Source organism: Melozone crissalis, unplaced genomic scaffold, assembly GCF_028551555.1.
Source record: "Melozone crissalis strain CALT ecotype California unplaced genomic scaffold, PUWL_Pcris_2 ptg000009l_1, whole genome shotgun sequence".
Lineage (NCBI taxonomy): Eukaryota > Metazoa > Chordata > Aves > Passeriformes > Passerellidae > Melozone > Melozone crissalis.
Window position 1 is genome coordinate 18,934,362 of NW_026535787.1, and position 21,844 is coordinate 18,956,205.

The 21,844-nt window shown below is 36.8% G+C and overlaps 1 protein-coding gene across 2 annotated transcripts in view; it reads right to left on the minus strand.

The window, feature by feature from the left end:
- CBLB (Cbl proto-oncogene B) overlaps positions 1-21,844 on the minus strand; it is a 128,583-nt gene that overhangs the window by 15,615 nt on the left and 91,124 nt on the right. For both annotated transcript variants that reach the window (XM_054270435.1, XM_054270436.1), the window contains exons 10-14: positions 19,336-19,539; positions 11,482-11,667; positions 6,698-7,063; positions 4,847-4,941; positions 1,312-1,458 (exon numbers count right to left, since the gene is read on the minus strand). In XM_054270435.1, coding sequence (XP_054126410.1) covers positions 1,312-1,458; positions 4,847-4,941; positions 6,698-7,063; positions 11,482-11,667; positions 19,336-19,539 — 998 coding nt within the window. The remainder of the gene's footprint in view (positions 1-1,311; positions 1,459-4,846; positions 4,942-6,697; positions 7,064-11,481; positions 11,668-19,335; positions 19,540-21,844) is intronic.

Here is a 21,844-nt window from a genome sequence, read left to right on the forward strand (position 1 = left end):
ATCATTGCCACACAAAAGCACAACACGATCGTATAAAAATGGCATAGGAATAAATGGAATTTTTTTCTTCTTGCTTGGAATTTTTTTTTTTGCTTTCCATTTTTTTTGCTCAGTCAATACTGTTTTATTTATAATTGGGTTTGTTTTTTTTTTTTTTGTTTTAAGTCTCATACAGAGACTAAGTCCTAAAGTTCATTAAGCTTTGGCAGCTGCACAATATTCATGTCTATGCAATGAAGCCTGGATCAGGATTTTTAAGAGAGAATTTTTAACCTGCATGCAAAGAATGATCACATTATAAGCTTTTTTTCCAGCTGCTTTAAATTATTACTTAAAAGGTATAACAATCATTATTGGCTGATTCTGGGGTGAGGGACATGTTGAGCTTTATTGATAGTGGGTCCTCAACATCACATTCTGACAGAGAGGGGGAAAAATCGCAATACGTCACAAAATTTTTTAATCACAGGAAGGTCTAAATTTTTTTAGACCAATGCTTGATTTTAATATCATACTTGTGACCTACAAGACCAATAAAACCTTTGCCCTTTTCCCCCCCAGTGACTCCAGAGTTATTGTTTTAACTCCAGCCATTCATATCGCTTTAAGGAGCAAAGTTCAGCAGGAATGTCACAGCCTTCAGTTGCCACATCCCTTGCTCCAAGTCTCCTTGTCATAATCCATTAGTAATTCTGAACAGTGAAAGTTTGGAGGGATTGTTTCAGAATACATTTAAAGCTAAGGAGACATATTCCACCTGTATTTAAAAAGGTTCTATTTCTGAGAAGCATAAAGAAATATACTGCCAAATGCGCTCAAAAAGCTAAAAAGACGCACTATACATTGGGGAAAAAAAAGAATCAAAGTATGTACATACAGCTGCCAGTTCACATACTTTTCAGTACTGCATTGCTTTTAAATTGAATTATATAAAATGTGAAAGGCTAAGAATTTCAAAGCTGACTGGAAATTTGTGTCACACAATTCTCCTTAAAATTAAATTGGAAAGAGTTTTAGCGCTTGTATCTCCTGGTCAGTTCTGAAAACCTCAATGTAAGGGGAAAAAAAAAGGGACCCCAACTGCAGAAATGGTATCCACAGGCAAAAAATACCCAGTTCTGACACAAGAGTGATTCAATGATGTGAATTTCATAGGTTTGTATCTGTGGCAGCGGCCAAATGAAACAGAAGCATGGGTAATCCCAGCTTAGGAGGCAGTCAAGCTTAACCATCATTACAGAATCCAGTTAATTTTGGGAAAAGCAGAGGTTTTGTAAATAAAATTTTTTCAAGACTGCTAAATCACCTTACCGAGCAAGAGGTTTAATATTATGACCATGAGGTGGTTGTGAGCTCAGTGTTACAGGATGTGAAGAAGGAATTTTGTATTCATCATCATCATCATCTGGGTGTTCTCTTGATTTATCAGACAGAGAATTTGCTGAAGGACCAGGGCACCTAAGGAGATTAGAGAAATAATGGTTTATCTTCAGCTGTTAGGTACTTGACCTCAGATAATACTGAAAATACTTTTCTTTAGCCCAAACATCCTTAATACATCTACTACATATAAGGCAACAAGAGCACCATGACAAACATACCTGCAAGGGTACTGACTTTTTGCCACCAAGAATGCATAGAGCAAAGGACAGCTGCCCTTCTAAGAGTTAAACAGCTACTTGAAGCAAGCACAACACAGCAGAGAATTGCAAAGAATTAGAGTACCAAATAGGCACTTGCAAGACTCAGCCTGTTTGCACTTACCAAAAGCCCTGAATAAAAGTTAAGTCAGGACAAAAGGAGGGGGACAATGACTTCACCTTCAAAGTCTTGTTAGCAAGATGGGACAGACAGCAAGAGGAGAAACAACTTTTGGTGCTACTTTTCCCTCAATTACCTCAAGGCAACTAAATATTCCTAATATATTCACAGACTACAAAAGGGGCTTGGAATTGGATGCATCATTGCATACTCAGAAATGGATGCTTCCTCATGCAAAATATCACTGTGGTTTATGGTGCTTGGAGACAAAGAGTCTGCTACTGATGTAGCAAAATGGGAACTACTCACTGGAATGCAACAAACACTACTTGAAAATTTTGAAGTTTTGGGGAAGAATCACTCTGTATCTTTGATATAAGAGTTATAGATGCCATTTCAGGAATAAAACAGCAACTTGATCAAAACTGCTAAAAAAGTCTGACAATTACAGAAATCCAATTAAAAATAACTATTTCCACATGTTTAGTCAAAAACATAGGGGCTGAGTAGAAAATAAAAATCAGATGTTCAGTTAGCAAGAGTCCAATATTTCATTACTGAGGCACAGTTTATAATAACTACTTTAGTAAAAAAAAATAATCAGCACTGTTTCCAGGAAAAATAAAAAACCCCAACAAAAACCTCCAGCGCTTTTCTATTTATGTAGCTTTTTAAGAAAAAAAAGGTTGTATTTGTAACATTATATTCAGTAAAAGTTGATTAAACAATTTAAGTAGGGATATTATAGAATTGTGAAATTTCCTGTAAGAGTAATTTTGACTCCTTGTTATTTAGAATAAGACATTTCATACATTATCAATGTATCCTTCAGTCAAATGTTTGGAATTACAGACGGATTATAACAAGTAGAAAGAACAGAATGCCTTGGAGCTATATGAAACAAACCAGCTCTCAATCCACCACACTGCACAGATTGGAGAGCAGGAAAAAAATGAGCAACTTGCTCAGATTAATCGGAGTAGCACAGTTGTGAAAAGCAGAGTATTTTGAATCAAGTACAGTTCAACATTTATGAGTGCTGAGCGCAGTCACTTCAACACGAGGAAAAACAGACTGTAAAAATATTCTCTCTGACATTTCCAAATAAATCATGCTAGATATTATTTGAGTTACATTTTTTGAAAGCAATTGTGGTTGGTGGAAATTGCTGTTTTAAAAGATTTTTTTCCCCTTCCTCCCCAGTTTTTCCACCTACATATTGTCACACAATATTAAAAATTATCGGCATATTTCCTAGTGGTGACAAAAACTTTATTTTAAATAAATTGAAAATAGACATATTCATGTTTAGAGAAAGAACATACAATGACCAATTTTTAACAGTCATTCCATGTGGTATTGCAGTAATTAGATAATTTGAACTTCTTACTCCTAATGTTATGTCTTGATAATTTTATACTTTAAAAAAAAATCAAAATCTAAAACTGCCCAAGCAATTTTTAAACTGTGTAAGGACAAAGCCAAAACAGAAACAAAAGTTAATTTTTTCCTCAAAAATCAATGGAGTTTGGTTTTGGTTTTCACAAATGAAGATTGTTTTCTTCTTCCTGGAATTCATCACTTTTCCATTCAGAAATCTTTGGCTAGATTTTCTTTTGACCAAGCAGAAGTCACACATTCTAGCTTTGGATTGGCCTGACAGGGATTTTGTATCTGTACATACTGCTACAATATTGTGTGGACTTTCTAGTGCTCTGTGTATACACTGTTCTTTGGTTCTAAGTTACATCTGCAAGTACCTGAGTGAAAAAATGGGATTCTCATGAAGTAGGATGTTTTTCCATGCCATGACACACAGAAATAAGAGTATTTCCCTCTTCAGATTTTCACTGTTACGAAATAAGCAGACTAAGAAGGGAACTGATTACATGAGGCATCCAACTGGTACCCCTCTGAGACCCTACCTCAATCAGGTTACATCCCAACATTTAATTACATATGTAATGTATGTCCATACATATGTACGGTATGTCTGAATAATAGGCTAAAATTTTCTTCTGAACTGAAAACAGGCACGGAGTACTTCACCTCAGCAATTGTTCCACCTCAAAATAGGTTTCTAAATAAAAAAGTCAATGCTCCACTGCACCTTTATTGTATTGCTCGGTGAGAAAAAACCCAGCATATTAATAAAATGCTGGAATGTATTTGTCTTCTCTATTAAAGCTAACTGAACACAAAAATGGAATGAGAAAGTTCTCAGGACTAATATGAACTGACTGTCCAATTATATTATTTAACAGCAAGAATCACAAGCAGAACATTGGAAAGAAGTAGAATAGCATTATTGTGATATGATCCAATTTCCTTATGAAAACACAAAATAAGGACAGACAACATTACAGGACTTCCAAGCTTTCAACTTTAAATATATCTTGTTCTGTACAAAATCCTGTGTCATTAAGAGTCTGAAGATACCTGCTATGACAGCAACATCTTTATTTAAAAATAAACAGTCATTTTACTGGAAGACTAACAGTAGTCTGCACTTGGAATGACAAATCTTCCCATGTTCTGGAACTCAGAAACATTGATCATATTTAAAATGATATAAAATGGTTTGGGTTTGGTTGCTTGTTTTTTAGCCACAACAAATAAGAGATGATAGTGTGAACCTTGGATAAAGCTCCATGTACTGAAAGCCCAGAAAGCCTGACAAGATTAGGGGCAGAACAGTGACAGAACACATTTTTTAGCCCTAGCACTCTCCCTAGAATCTGTCATCTCCTGTGACAAATAGCTCTGACCACACTTCTCCTGTAGTAATAGAAGCCAAACCAGACAGTATCTTCTCTCACTGCCAAATTCCTGAGAGCAAGATCTGCCACAATTTACCCTCTCTCCCCATACAAACATGCTGTGTCCAATTAACATTAGGACTGCTCCCACTTAATCAATACCATTTATGCTTCCTTTGTCAAGGCACATTAAAATTCATGGAACGCATATCAAGTTATATTAGTTAATTTCTTTCTTTTCCCCATTTTTTCTTTCAGCACCAGAGAGTCAGTGCTATTACCTAACATTAGCTAGCACTTTTCTTTCATCGATAAAGTTAACTTACTTTATACTAGGGATGACAGAGCCAGCTGGAAGAGGGGGTGAAAGCCGTGGAGGGACATCATATTCTTCATTTATCAGATGACCATTGGAAAAAACCTAAAAGTCACACAAATATTACAGTGAGTATCTCCTCCTATCACCATGGATATTCATCAACTAGGTATTATACAAGAGACCTTGAGAAGCCTGTGGGTAAAGGCTTTCCCAGGAGTTCACACCACAGAGCTATCTCTGAAGTGACTCTGAGGCCTGTTTCACCCCATTTTGGAACTGTAGAACATGTTAGTTTAAAACTTCACCAAAAGAAGTTTCACATGACAGTTACTAGACAGACACTCAGTTACAGCTGAACTGCTTGGGGGAAAATTAACATTTCAAGACTGCAAAGTGAGAGAGATGAAGTGTAATGGCAAAGCAATGGGTACATCATGCTGAACATATTAATTATTAAAAGGGTGATACAGCGCCTGCCAGAATCCATCCTCTACCCACAGGATTGTCTTTCCAATTCTTGACTTCTGCCAATAGCAAAAAGTTTATATTACAATTGATATATGAATCAGGGAAGAAAATTCATTCCATGTTTCCCTCATGAATGTAAATATAGCCTGAGATGGTAATTCAGGGTCGCTTCCTCTAATTGAATGGTTCAGATCTACAACCTGAAGATGACAGTTCAAGCAGTACTTGGTGAAAGATCTATATATGTATCTCCTCCAGACTACACTTCCACATTGAGAAGTATTCATTCCATCAGCTTCAGTATTGTGCTAGACCACAACAAGAATGCTACAGGAAGGTACAGCTGAAGATAAAATCCAGTATCCTTTTAAAGTCAACAAAAAACCTGCAGCATTTAAACAACAGCCTAGTTCTAAGTAAAGTATTGGTGCTTTGTCTCAATGCTGAGAAAAGCATTATATAATAATAATTTAATTATATATAACATCATAGATGACTTAAGTACCTTTCATCACATATGTCAACACCACTTATCTATAGTAATTCAATTTCAGAAACGTACTTTCAAAATAACCAAAACCTCCATCCATAAATATATAGGGGAATATACTTGCCATACACATGCATATACCCCCAAAAAAAATAAAAATTAACTGGAGATAGAAAGGTTAAATAGCTTGTGGTCTTGGAAAAAGCAAATAGATGAAAAAAATGATTTCTAACTACCATAGCTTAACCACAAATCCATCAGTCTAAGCAAAAGCTATGCAGTCTTGCACAAGCTGTGTAGTCTTCAAAAAAACAAAGAGAGGAGCTTTGAGTCAATAATCTCTATGAATAAATTACTGAGCTGCTTTGATAAAAATGATTAGAGCGAAATTAGGAATTTTTTCTTAGGACATCACCATTTGATCTCTTTTCAAAGCTAAGTCTGACCAGCTGTAAATGGCTTTGCAAGTGCCTGAAGCTGCAAAGTGCCAGAATTCACCTCATCTACAACAGAGATAAGTGGATCACCTACTATACCATCAAGAAATGCACACACAGTTTTGGCATATGATAATTCTAAAGTGGACTTGAGATGCTGTATTATTACAGCATACAGGGATACATTGTTACAATGATAATTTGCTAGAAGAATATAGCAAATCTAGAATATTCTCTCAAAGATTTTTTTGACGGTTTTACATGAAAATTGTAACTCAGACCCTCATGTACCGTTGCTTTATAAATTACAGCACTTAACAAATAATTTATGAGCAGCTTATTCTTAAACATCAACAGAAAAGATTCAGAAACCACAAACCAGCACTGGCCAATATAAACAGTGTGCTAGGCAGTGCAAGACAACGCTGCGGCAGGGTGTGAATTTAGGATTCCCTGGAAATACCTTGGCGCTTTCTGTGGGCAGCTCGTGCCGCCGGTGCTTCCTGATGAATCCCGGCTCCGCGCTGACGCGGCCGTGCCTGCCGTTCACGTTCGCAGCGGCGGTCAGGCCCGCCTTGGGGGAGGCGTCGCCCCCGCCGCGGCAGCCCGCCAGCGGGCCGCTCCCGAACACGTCCCTGGGGCACCAGGCCTCGAGGGGCACGGGCTGCTCCCGGGCGGGCAGGCCCTCGGCCGGGTGCAGGTGCCTGGCGGCCCGGCTCTCCGGCAGCAGCGGCGGCGGCCGCTCCGGCGGCGGCGGAGGAGGGTCTCGCAGGGGAGGTGGCGGCGCTGGCAAAGGCTTGTCCTGCTTCCTCACCATGCAGGGAGAAGACTGAAAGACACAGAAGTTACAAAAAAAGGAAAGTTATGCGGAGGCATGAATGTTGCTCGTGACTGTTATGAATAGAACAGCTGGCCATTTTTTTAAAAGGTTGCAGGGTTCACAGGTTGAGCCAGTTGCTGCCGGGGTGGAGTTCTAACCGTTTGTTATTGTAATCACCTGTGGTTTTCGTTAACTAATGTCCTGGGTTGACTATATGATGCTTTTATCCCCAATCGTCTCATTCTGTTTATGTTGAATAATAAGTTTTGTACCTTTAAGAGTGTTCCACAGAGTGAAGGGAGGGAGAGAAGAAGCGCGCAGTTTGTTTTCAGACACTGCGCTCACTCCTCCACATTCCTGCTCCAGACTGTGTTGTCTGTGGATGAACAGACAGGAGGACAGAGCTCTCCTTTGCTTTTGGTTAGTTTTAGCTGGCTGAGGCAGAGAAGTTCCCTGGACTGTGGTTTTTTCCTTTTTCCCTTTTCTTTGGAGCTGTTCAAACCTGCTCTGGACTGAACACCCAGGGGAGCACCGGCAGCTCACACCTGTGGCCCACCGGGCTGGGCCTGGCCTGCGACATTTCCAGCACTGAGGGACTGATCAGAGACTGAGTGAGCTGAGCTGCAACCCGGGGTTTTCTCAGTTTGTCATCTCTTTTAGAGTAGCAAGGGGTCTCATTGTTTGATATTGTGTTGGTTTTATTGTTTAATAAACAAGTTTTTTCCAAGGAGGTATTTTTCTCCAAGGAGGTATTTTTTCCCTCCCAGACCACTTGGGCAGAGGGGACGATTGGATCTGCTTTTCCCACCGGAGCTCCTGTGGGGGATTTTTCCCCAAATTTCCTCTAAACCTGGACACTACCTGTCACGAATGGTTAATGTGAAAAATTCATGTATTATATGATTGGCTTTTCGCAAGTATTAAAATGAATGCTATATGTGTTGTGTTAGAAAGAAATGCTGTATTAATTCTCTTAAGTGCTGTGTTAAATATAGTTTTAGGTTATAAAATTTGTTAAAATAAGAACTATGTTAGTAGGGTTTTTTTAAAGAAAGGAATGAGGCACTCGCACCAGATAGCAGCCACAGGACACCTAAATCTTTCAGGAAAACGAATTTATTGCCTTCTTATCAGAAGGAACTAACTTCTTCCCGCCTTGAAGGCACTGTTAGGATTAGAAGGAAGAAGTTGACAATGACCAGACAAAATCCTGTGTTTGAATGGAATTTATGCATCATGTATGAAGTGTATGAATATGCAACGGGCTATTGTTCTTAAGGATTAATCCTTTGTTAGCAGGGGTCCTTTTCTGGGCTCATGCTGCCCATAAAAAGGCACCCTGACGTCCCTAACTCTTTGCTTTTATTGTCTCATATTGTCCTAATTCAATTTGTCCAAATTGTTATTCCTCTAATTGTGTTACTATTCTTTTTAACCATTTTATTACTATTAAACTTTTAAAAATTTTAAAAACAAGTGATTGGTGTTTTTCACACTTAAGAATTCCCCTTTGCCGGGTGTCGCCATCGAGTTAGCATGCAAATGACATCAGATCCAGCGTGCAGTGGGAGAAACCCCTCACCAAATCTAGCCAAAAACCCTTAAAACAGCAAGCTGACACAAAATTGATGAATCAAAGTGATGTCTAGACGTGAGGAACAGAACCTAGTATCCACTAAGACCTTTTTAACCCTAACCTAAAGATGTCAGCTAGACAGAGGACTGCGAATGTTGAACCGGAAAGTAGGGAATCTCCTGATGCTTTGCTGAGGATGGAACTCCCAGCTCTGGCCACAGACCCATGGACACAGCTGCACTCTCCCTTCTCCTCTGAGTCACTCCTGGGAGCAGTGGACCCATTGGTTCTCCTCACCCCAGCTGATCACTTTTAATAAAGTCATTAAAAAGGAGAATGATCTCCTGCCCATGTTTATTTCAGTGATCAAGTGTGGATTCATCATTTCTGAGATATTTCCTTGGCCCCACAGCAGTACTTGCCAGGAGGTTAAATGCAGGCCTTGCCAGCACTCTGCAGCCAGCCTGGCCCTTCAGAGAGCACACCCCCATTTCTAATGTTGCATGAGTAACCCAAGCAAGGAGTGGAAAGCAGAAATGACAGCTAACTCAGGCAGATTTATTTCACCCATAGTTTTTTCCAGTGTCCTTTGCTTTGATCATGTGAATCACTTATTCATCTACCGAATTGAATTCTGTGGAGTGTTTGGTAAAAACAGGCTTCCTGATGTGGAAGAGAAACCCAAAACCCCAAACAAAATAAAATCCCAGAGGAGTAACTCGCTGATAGCAAATGAGCACAAAAAACAATGATTAGAGAGCAGGAATTGATTCATTTTAAATTATATACCTAGGGATGACTCCAATCTTTACATGCACTGTGTCAGAATGCCAGATCTGTTTGAATTGCAGTTCAGTTTTTCACGTAGCAACCTAATTAGTTTTACTTGCAATTAGCTTATCTCCAAGCAACATTTGTCAGAATACTTGGTTTCTAAGAGTTGAATTATATCATAAATGGTTAAATGTGGTCTAAAATTATGCATGCTAATACTGAAAAGCTGAAACTCAGGTTATCAGGAAAAAAACCTCATAGCTGCACAAATCTGAGCACAAATCTGACAAAACCAAAACATTTTCATTATGACTGAATTTCAAATGGCAATTTACAAAGTAATAATTGGGCCAGGTCTTTACAAAGGTTTTATCTACAGCTACCATAAGAAATACAGGGAAGATTATTTTCCTGGGAAAGTATCATTTTCTTGGACTTTGGTAAGCCTGCATATTATTACCACTTAAAGAAATGGAGGTCACTGAACTTTTTAGTAAGAACAGCATTTGCTATCACTTCATTGGCTAGCCCAGCACTATTCTTCAAGCAGCACCTCAACACGTGACTTGATTTGAAAATAAAGTTATTCTACCTACGGGCTTATGTATATTAAAAGGAAGTAAACTAAATAAAGAACTATTTAACTCACTTGCTAGTCAAGTAAAATAGTTATTTTCACTGTTAACACAGGAAAAAATTACCCTGATCTAGATTTTTTGTTATACCTTATAGTTATAAATTCTAGTTTTTAACTTGAAAAAAATAGAAAAGTTGTGGGGTTTTTTTCCTGAAGGAGTAGTTTTGGCAGGACTAAATGATCTTTTTTCTCTTAAATATAAAATCTTTTAATGTATGAGATTATTCTTTGTTACCCCATCCTGTTTCCCTTGTACCCCACAATTTTTTTCTAGGAAAAGTTTCACGTAAAAAAAGCATTTTCAATGCTTTTTCAAATTTCAAAGCATTTTCAAATTTCAAAGCAGCATCAATGCTATTCCTGGTTTAATTTCTTTTTTAAGCAAAGAATCCTGCAAAAAACCTCTATTATAGAACTAGTTTTAATGGATGTGGGATATGTTTGGTGTATATCCTCAATGTGTTATAATTCCTTTGCATAATATAAGAAGTTAAGAAAGAAGATTAAAGAAACTATTCAAACTTCCATTTTTTCTTCTAAATTGTAAGCCACTAAAATCTTAAAAAGATATTGATTTTCAACCTTAAAGTAAAAACCTGACAAACGAAGCAAGCTACTTCAAACTGGATTATTATGAGTACATATGTTTCAAGTCATGTCCCGAACTTGAATTTGAATTAATCATATAAAAATGAAAAATTTTAATCTAATTCACTCTCTCTATACAGCAATTATAATAAAACAATAAACTTGTTACAGAGAGTAGCAAACAGTATTTGTTCTTGTTCATGCTTATCCACTCAAAAAATCATTGAATCTTTAGTGTCACTAGTTTTACAAAACATGGCATACAGGCTTATTGGCTATAGAGCCATTATTATTTCCCTTGAAATTTGAGTCCTATTATATGCCATTTAAGGTTTTGAAAGCAGTGCATCTGCACATATTTTTCTTGTAAGGACACTGTGGAAATTGAACATAAATCATCATGAAAGGAAAACATATAATTTTAATGAGATAATGACCTTTAAATCTATTTTCAGGAAAGTTTAGCTTCTATTTATTTTCATTAATCAGAGTTTGTTACAGAACTGATCCATTACTGCAACATCTTTCAAATTCTGACCATAACCAAGTACAATATAATCATCAGACAAATTGAAATCATTTTTGACCAACACATGCAGCCAGAAATATTTAACTACAATAAGGTATTATGGAAAAACAAGACTTCATTAATATGGATCTAATCTAAAGTTTCTTTAAACTATAAGGAATTAAAGTTCTTTTGGGCAGAGCAAAATCCTGAAAAAAGCAATATCCATGGAAAGGTTTGAAATAGTCCACTTTACAAAACAAACAAGAAGCTGACCTTGGAAAAAAGCAAATGCAATTTCTCAGAATTCTTATATCCAGAAATAAAGGTTCAGTAACACTTACCTTGGGTGACCCGGTTGGGCTGGCACACGGTGACCGTGCTACTCCCTTCTGAATCAGATCCAGACGGGGAGGGACAGGAGGAAGACTAAGATGAGGGATTTGCAGGGGGTCTGGAAGTGGTTTTCTTCTTTGTGCAAGAGGAGAAGATCCTGGGGAAGTCACTGGTGAATTCTGCCTGTCATTGCACTTCAGGAGAGAAAAAATAAAATTATCTTTTACCTGATGATCAAGTATACAACTTCCATTCCCCAACTAAAACATTTGATACTTCTCAGATACTTACTAAAAGTCAATTATAATAGTCATTTTTCATAATGGACATCTGGACAGTAGAGCTCATCTTATAGTTACTGAAAAAGAAGTCTACAAGTCATTCTATCTCAAAATTAAGACCTGTGTTAACTTGTGACGAAAATAAAAGGATATATATACCAGTCATTTGTATAAAAACCTAACGATCACTGCCAAACATAAGGGAAAAAAAATCATAAATTCTATCATAGCACTGCTACCCTTGTTGACTTTTTTATTAATAGAGAGTACTCAATCTAAAGTTCTACAAATTACTTTGAAAAGCTGGACATCCATGATATTGCCTGCTACTACCTACTGCCCATTTTCAAATCATACTTCCATACAAAACAGAATGTATGTCTTCTGAAAATTTACCAACCAAAGTCACCAACAAGATATTAGGGAAAGAAGCAAAATCAACAAAAAAATGAAGGGATTATAAAAATAACTTTAGAACAACTTAATCATTTAAGCAAATACTGAACTAACAACACAAACATCTAACTTCCCTCTCCAGGGACAAATAATGATTTCTTTTTTCCTTGACCTGTCCTTTCAAATTCATCAGAACTTGATTTCAGATCTCAACATAGGACTCCACCCAATTTTTCAACTCGTCCCTACCCCTCATCTGGCTCAGTTCTAACAAACACAGCTCAGGTGTTTTTTCAAGTTATTTCCATGAACTCACTGTATGAGTATCAGTGCACTGTAATAAACCTGAATGTCTGTGCTTTTCTGTGCTTTCCCCAAGAGCAGGCACAAGTAACTGGAGGACATTCCCACCAATGATCAGCTTTGGGCCCCTAGTACACTGAGGCATCCCACTGTTCTCATATCACAGCTTGTCTACAGAGGCAAACAAACCACCCATCTTTGGCCTAAACCCCTTGGATAAACTTCCCCCTCTCTTCATAAGCTTTTTCTCATGAATGCTGAACATCCCCCAATGATAACTGCGAGGAGAGTAGAAAGTTCTTTAACAAGAAAACAAATAAGCAACACTACCTTTCTTTACACACAATCATTATGTTAAGAAACTGGACACTTCATAAATTCAAAAGCAGAGTGAGGAGAAGGATCTAGAGCACGGATCCTTATCAATGCTCTGTACTACAGCTTAGTTTAATATCCTGTTCTATACAACAGGGATTGCTACCACAATTCCTTCAAAAATAGAAGCCACCACAGTATTACTGTCAACAGTGCACAAAAAAGCAGGAGAGGAGCGAGATGATGTTGAAAGCTACAAGGGTGATGTGCAACTCCATCATCAGGATGATTTTTTTGTTTGCTCTTTAGAGTCTTCCCCACTTCATTGACATGTGCAAGCTCAATGTCACAACTAACCATTCAAATTCAAGAGACAGAGCAGTTTTAGATTTGTGGTCTTCATGGCTACCAGAAGTTTCTCAGTTTCTCCCTTCAATTAAGAGGTGGTCTCAATATTCATATTAAATGCTTTGAATAGTCTTTAAATTTTCTTTGCCTCCTTTAACTGGTGAATGACCCTGTCCTTGACTGGAAGACCACAAAGATAAGCACATAAATTACCAAAGCATTTAGCCTCTCAACATTAAGGGATGTTGAATAACTAAGCAAGATATGTATCTTGTAAGCATGCCTGAGCAACTGTAATTATAGAATTACTATAAACCGAATGTCAGTTCATTTTCCTTATCAGAAGGCATCTATCAGTTAAACAGCATAATAAACACTGTATCATTTAACAGCATTAGTTTTCAAAGTTTAGTTACAACTCCATAAAGCATTCCTGAAAGCCAAGAACTATGCAATACAGTATACTCAAAGGATTGACTTCAGCAGACACAAAATGAATTTGCTTCCCAAATTATCTGAAATAGAACCAAATAAGCAGGTCACGCCTCCAAAAAGATTCAATTATTTAAAATAAATGAAAGTGATATAGTTAAGTCTCAGCATTTTATGGTATTGCACAACATAATGCATTTCAGCCAGCAGGGAATTGTTCCAGAAGAGCAATCATATATGTGATAGGAGTAGGAAAGGAAGAGTAAAACATATAGGAAATACTAAAAACCAATTATTGGACAGGAAACATTTGTACGGAATTTAGGATGTTCTAATTGTCGCATCATCAAACTAATTAACACAATTTCCTGAGAGAGCAACCTGAGAGTCTCAAATGGGAGACTGCCTGGAATTGTACAAATCCCAGCTAAGTGAACAGCACTGTTGTGATATCATTTTAAGAACACGCCTGTTTCTATCTGGCAAACTTCTCTTACACAGTTCTGCTCTAAAAAAATCATTCAGCTAAATGATGCCCTCTTCCCTCAATGTGCTCACTGGTTCCATCCATGTCAGACTTCTTTTCTCCTGCTGCAACAACAGTCTAGCTTTTGCAGAGACAAAAAACATAGAATATTCACATTTAAAACCCATTCATTTAAAAGTTCAAGATACTTAAACCCTGACATGCTTTTAAACCCAATGAAGCATGTGATAAACTTCTAGTTCCATATATTAGCTTGGTATTTGGCTACCTCTATGACATTCCACAGACAGTAAACCACAACTAACAAAACAAAATGGAAAATTTTCCAAGTGTGTGAGAGGATTTGAATTTAGGTTTATATCCATGCCTTGTTATGTCTTTTTCAAAATAGCAAAGTAATTTTTCGGTCCCCTGGACTACTACGCTATAGTACAGCCACAATGCCAACAGAACATGCTGACACCTCCACAGATTTCAAAAAGAGAATTGATTACGGCCAACAAGTTAAAGAGTAACTTATCAGGCCAAATTAAAAAAAAAGTTAAATAGCAGCAAGCAAAAGCAGCTTTTCTCCCCCTACAAGGAAGCTTAATCTGTATCACCACTTGGTGCTGAAGTAAGAGCAAAAGCTTTGCTGGGACAAATAATTCTGTGTTCGATCCACCGATACTAAAAATAAAACAAAACCAAATATTCCACAGCAGCAAACAGGTTTTCTTTGGCATTCAGTATCAGATTTCCATCATATTCCCAATAAGAAAATGCCATATTTTTCAGTCCACCCCCATCCAACCTGTCCAGCTGCATCATTTGATGAGTGACAGCTAGGCCAACAAAATGGCTGCATCTCATGTGGATACCAAGGCATTAACAGACATACTAATATCTACTCTTTTTGGCACTCTACTCTTCTAAAATTCCTGTTTGTCACCTACTGGATGTTTTTGTATGTTTTCTATATGCTGGGAAAAAATGGGCAATGAGAGAGAGCAGTGACAAAAAGCTAAAACAAGCAAGTGATTAAGACACAAACTAGCTCAAATGAACTGGCAGTGACAGAAGACAGACCTTCAGTGTACAAAGGGGCTCTGCTGCACCACACAGAGACCTGTACAATAAAGATGTAATTAAGGAGAAGAACACAGACTCCTTTGTAACAACATGGACTTCATCTGGTTGGCATGACTGCTGCCAAGGGAAAAGCAGCTGTGACTTACTTTGCAGTTGTACTGCAGAAGGGACCACACTTGTGTTTTTCCATCAGACGTATTTGTTACTGGGATACACTGGTATCAGTTTGCCCCTAGCAGTTGTGAATTCAAGAAAAAGCCTGCTTCCAACACTGATTACAATTTCCAGTCAATTTTTTTTTCTGATGGAGATATTAACAGCCAAGCTATTCAATCAAGAGTTTTCAAATACCTTTATGCCAGATAGGCGCATATGAAAAGCATTCTCAACATAAATCCTAATGATTGATTCATTGAGGAATACTACCCTGCCTCTTAGTGTCCTTGGAGCAAACTCAAACTGCATGAGACATCTAAGAGCATCCCAGCAGATCTACACCAGAAGTAGTTCTCTGAAGTTTCTTTATAATCAGGTGAGAGTAACTCACATATTTGTTATTTCTTGTTAAGATAAGCTGTGACCTAGGAAGAGCTGTATTATCTTAGCTTAAAACCTTAAATGAGGATATAAATTTACATCACTTAACACTGATGACTGTAAACATGTTTTTAAATCAACAGATTTATTCCCTTTATCTTTGTTGGCCCAGGAAAATGCATGTGAAGGAGGGAGAGGCAGTGAGGTCTCAGAGTCAGCAGCACACTGCCAAGGGAATCCATAATTAGGGGAGGCATACTGCCTCCCAGCATTTATACTCTGCAAACACTAGTAAGTAATCAGTTAAGTAAGTCACTCCTGTTGAGTGACATGATCTTAACACATTCCACCAAACAGGTGTACCATTACATAGGAAGTGATATGTATATATCAGTCCAGGTACTGCTAAAGGAATATATGCATACGTATTTCAAGTCTTATTTTACATATTTTTATATTTTTTACAATGAAATTAAAAACATAATTACTATGTAATACATGTCTTCTTCCATTACCAGAAAAAAGTAGACTTAATAATACAGAAATGAATGAAAATAGCCTCTTCCCATTTATTGAGAGCCAAGGTCTTTTGTCGTGATTTACCAAATTTGACCTAACTCACCTGCTGGAAGAAGCCTAGTCATGACAAACTGTCTTTCAGCCTTGACAATTTGCTGTCATTATTTTAAAGTGCAGCGTGAATCAGTCAAACAATCAGGGTTTTGCACATTCAGATATCTAGGAAATTAATATCAGAGAAGATAGTAACACCCCAGATGGGGTAACTTCATCTACTTTTACATGGAACTGTTTATAAACAATGTTAATTCACTTTAAGGTACTGAAAACCTCATAGTCTCCTATACTGGTAGAGCCCTCCTCTATGTTTTCATGGGATATTATTTGGATCAAAAAATTACCTTAAACACTTATGAATTCAAAATTATTTGCTCTTAGCAAGAACTCCTGCATTATTCATTTTCCTTATTTTCTTTCTTTGTTTTTAAAAGAAATCAAATTATGCTTTGTTCTAATAAAAATGACAGAGAACTCTTCATTTATTAGGACAATTAAACATTAAACATTATAGAATAACTAACATGCTCTACTAGACACTCAAATGCCCTCTTTAAAAGTTAAAAAAAAAAAGTTATTTTCAATATTTACCTGAGCCTGTAATCTTCATTTTTATTAATGTGCATTTCATAATGTTGTGCTTTGCTAGAACAAAAGCTGAGAAGAGGAACATTTTGGGCAATAAATGCATTAGCTAATCTGATACCACGGGGCTGAAATTTGTCGGTGAGGAAACAATTAACAGAGGCTTTTGGCACCACTCCTCCTCTTTCTTTCATTAAGAAATATCTGAAGACAATTTGGAAATAAAAAAATAAGCTGATTGATGAGGCAGATAAACAGCCTAACTGCAGCAGATTTATTTCTCCAAAGCCTCTGTTGGAATTGTCTGCTGCTACTGCTGACTCATACACAACACCTAGAAAGAACTATTCATTTTTCCTAATGTGTATTAGGAATTAGTATCCACTTACTAATTCCTTTAAGGAATTCCTTTAAGAAGCTTCGTGATTATTTTTTTTCTTAAAGCAGTTTCAAGTCTGAGATCTTTCAGAGACTTCAGACACCTCTTAGGAGTTTCGGAGTACAGTTCAGAGGTAGGAGTGATAAACTGCAGAAATGGTATTTTTCTGGTATCTGATTGAGTATTTCCACAATGCATTGCGAAGCCCTACAGTCACTTTCATCAGAGCTTCATGTCCCTGAAACTGTTCTCTTCTAATGAGTTTCACAGCCCAGCTCACTACTAGCCAGAATTTTCTTAGAATGGTCAGCCAGGTGATTTGACACAAATATAGCCCATTTGATTTTCAAGAATTAAAAGATTTATGTTGAGAAATCTTACCACAGTCCATGCAACGAAGTAAGAATTGAAAAATTTGTTCACTGAGACTACAAAGCTACAACAGTGCCAGCATGTTGGCTGCAAGAGCTAAATTATTATCTTTGCCACCTAACTTCCATAATTTAAAAAAACTTTGTTACTACAACAGCATCGTTATGCAGCACCTTGTTCATATGAACAGCGTTAAAGACAAACAAAAAAAAATTTCACAAAGAGTAAAGTTCTACATAATGTCACTGAGAAAAATATAATTTCTTTAAGCAGGTTCCAAAGATACACTGATTAGCAGGAAAAATAAATAATGGTTAAAGAAATAGGCAAGTCTGATGAAGACATTGCTAACAAAAAGTATATATAAACAATGCCATATTACACACAGGTGGTATGATTAAGACCATCACTGCAAAATCAATGGTAACAATTTTAAGAAAACAGCAGCTAAAAATCACCAAATGACACAATAATTCAACAATTTCAAATAGACTTCAAGAGGGTGGCAGAGTGAAGATTTCTTTCATTGAACAATGAAATCAATGAAAAAGAATAGCAAGGCCCAAAAGCACTCAAGCACTTGGTGGATACCTAAAAGAAGACATCTTATAGTAAACCTATTGTTCCTTCTTTTGATAAAGGCATGATGCGTTTTTGCCTTATCATGGAAGTGATGGTGTTATAAAAGCCCATCAATTCAAGGCTATCTCACAGAGGTCATGCTGCAGACTGCAATTTAAGTCCAGGCAGGAAGGATAAACTGTTCCCAAGGGTAGAGCATGTTGTATTACATATACAACACAAGAATGATTCATAAGCCTTAAGAGGTTAGGAAGGATATCAGAAGCATGTATATTAACTGGCAGATATTCTGAGATATGAGGGTAAAGAACACTTTTTTTTAAACAAATACAATGATAAGGAAATGGAAAGGTAAGATGTTACAAAATTAATTCCAAGACAACAATTCAATCTAGATAACTTTAGTATAAGGAAAAATCTAGTAAATGCTCTGTCAAAATCAGTGTCACATAGCCTCTGAAAATATCTATTCCAGGCTAAAATAGAGTAGTAAAAATTATCACCATAAAATAAACTTCTGCCAATGATAGTGCTTATTTATCTGTAATAAAATCTCCTGCAAAAAAGATCTCAGAATTTAACACAGAGCCCTTTCAGCACAAAAAACATTCCAAAACACACAGTCACTATGGATAATCTCAAAAATACTCTTCCCAGAAAAGAGTACCTAATACTAAAAATTACAGAAAAAAAAATCATAGACAACTCCCATGAAACTTAACTAAAAGCTACTTGTGTACAGTATGAATTAGCTGTCGAGTTCACTTTTATAAAGTAATAATACTGAAAATTGTTTAGAAATTCAACTTTAATCCTAAAACATTCTATGCATGTGCACATACACACATGTGCAGAAAACAAATGCATATAGGAAATTTTTTGTTCTTTACAAATGAAAGCTCAGGCAATTGTCCATACAGCATAGTTTGGATGAGAGTTTCAGCTGGTGCAAACTCACACTTTGCCCATTATAAACGATCTTAGTTCACATCAGCTGAGAATCTGGAATTTTTTTTCTCTCCAATTCAGCTTCAGTTTTAATGCATTTGTATTGACACATTTTGTTTTTTCAACCCAACAACTGTTCAGTGAGATGCTGTGAGCTAAAGCATGAAGTGCAACCTGTCCCTGTTTAAAGTTGCAGGCCTTTGTTTACAAAGGTCTGGGTTTAGCTGCTGTGCAGAGTTTGAGAAGTTACCTTTCGGACCGAAGCCAAACGATTCATCATTAGAGACTCTTCTCTATCATCATCATCATCCAAGTCCAACATGGGCATACTGAAGCTATCCATAATACTGCAGCACCTGGAATTCTCATCCCTGGGATCAAAAGGATCCACAATGATTGGCTCAGTCCCTTTGATTTCACAGCGGCAGAAAGGGCAGCCTTGGCCATCTGATTCCTACAGTAAGACAAAAATGTAGATAAATTAAAAAAAAAAAAAGAAACAAAACCAGCAATAATTTTAAAAGTAGGACTTATGCCTTTTACACAGAAACATCCTCAAGCAGTCTCTAAAAGCTTGTAAAGAAGGACTGGAGTAAACAGGAAACAGATTAACAAATATTTAACTATAGTAAATCTTAAAATGACTGCACATTTAAAGCTTTCTGTCTTCAATAGACTAAGCTTCACTTAAAAATGACTAATCAAAATGTAGCTATTATCTTCACAAAGCACTAAATCAGTCTTAATATTACAGGTCAGGAAGTAACATGTTTTCTTTCAGGCATACATTTTGCTATTTCTTCAAGAGAAAGAAGGTGAGGTGTGTAGACAGAGATAATGCAATTTATTATATACCTTTTATATTAACCATAAAGTATTTCTTTTTCATTTAATGTTAGAAAATGCAGGCAAGCTTTATGGCATGCAGCTCTTCTTGGAAAAAACATATTCAGTCCATCACAGCTGCAGCATTGCCAGCATTCAGAGCATCTAAAGCTACAAACAGTTTTCTTCACATTTACATAAAAAATCAGAACTTAACTACATTTTCAATAAATTATATAAAACATGCAATTATTTTAACATATTATCAGAAAAAAGAACTACTTGAATTTTAATTTTAAAGTGGTATGTGTTCAATAATTTTCAAGCAGCCATATTCAATTCCTTTTACTTATTTCAGAACTGTATTTTTTCTCATAAAAAATAAACAAAAAGCCTTGAGATCCAGATTACTAATGAACAAAAATCAGAGAAATCTTTCAAGGACTTATAGAAATATTTCCATCAAGAAGCACAACATAGATTTGAATTATTAAAAAAAAAACCAAAAACAAAAAAACCCACCACCAAACAAATAAAACCACAAACAAAACCACACCCAGAAGAACCATGAAGCTTTGAAAGTTCAAGATAATTCAAAGAGAAATCAGAAATCACATGGTGTTGTATTTGCAGTCAGGTAGACAGACAGCTAAAGAGATATGAACACCAAAATTTAATTCTAAAAAACCTACTTATACTGAAATATAACCAAGCAAGCACTGGGTTTTGATTTCTCAGATGCAAAAACAACATTAACTTTTTTCTAGCATTATTTTTATCTTGACGTTTGCCAGTCTTACTAAACTGACAGATGATTTTAGAGTTTTTGGATGAGCTGTATCACAAGGTCATATAAGCGTAAATTATTGTCTCCTGATATCACTTGCAGGGTTAGCATTGTATGGAAAGACACATCTACTCTACTTTCAGTGCCATAAGTACACTAACTAGTCAACTTCAGTACCTCAAAAAACATCTTCAAATTATATAGTCCTACTGAAGTAGTCACAGTCAAGTGAACAGAAGTCCTCCCTCACTCTATACAACTCCTTAGAGCTTCATTTTCTAAAAAAAACACACCCTTATCAATGAGGCACAGAGCTTTTAGTTTTCAAGGCTTCCTTGTACCTGTGTTCTGCACTAGCAGTTTCCATCCTTTCTTTGGAAAAGCCTTAGTAACCACATTATCAGACTCGTATTCAGCAGTATGACTGTATACATGAGGTGTCTATATTAATACACACACCTGTCCATGCCCTCAGAAAGGTTATTTAGAACATTATTATCAACCTTACAATACAGCCTATATGCCTATATGCTTTTAGAAAACATATACTTTTCAGACAATAGATTTCTGTGGTATAAAATGACATTTTACTTCTGTTGTGTAATGCAAAAAGGAAACAACTAAACCAAGTCTTATTTGAGAGACTGAGCCCCATAAAGGTGAACAGCTCAATCATCCTTAGTATTCTATGCAGATCAGATGCTGCTTACTCAGTTTTTTTCTGCTCAGTGAAAACATCTGTATTACATCTCTTGAGGCATGCTTAACGAGCCATTATGCTGCCAATTAAACAACCCACCAGAAGCTCACAACAGCTGATGCTGTTACAGTGTAATACCTCTTCATTGCCTCACTAATTATACAAAAGTTAAATTTGTAATGAAGTCTGAAATGTACCTGACCAATTACAGCTGGTAGCTATGTTCTGATGAAACCTGGTGCATTCAAACATGTCAGTCTTCTGGGCCTAAAATGCCTTGTCATTGTCTTCCTGAATTCCTGTTCCATAGCCAAGTACTGGGGACCTCAGCTTCTCAAGTCTCCAGAATCAGAGCACATCACTGGCCTAAGACTGCTCCTACCACACCACCCAACAATCAGAAGCACAAAGATTTCAGTCCTTCTGCTTAGCCCTGTCAGCTCAGCC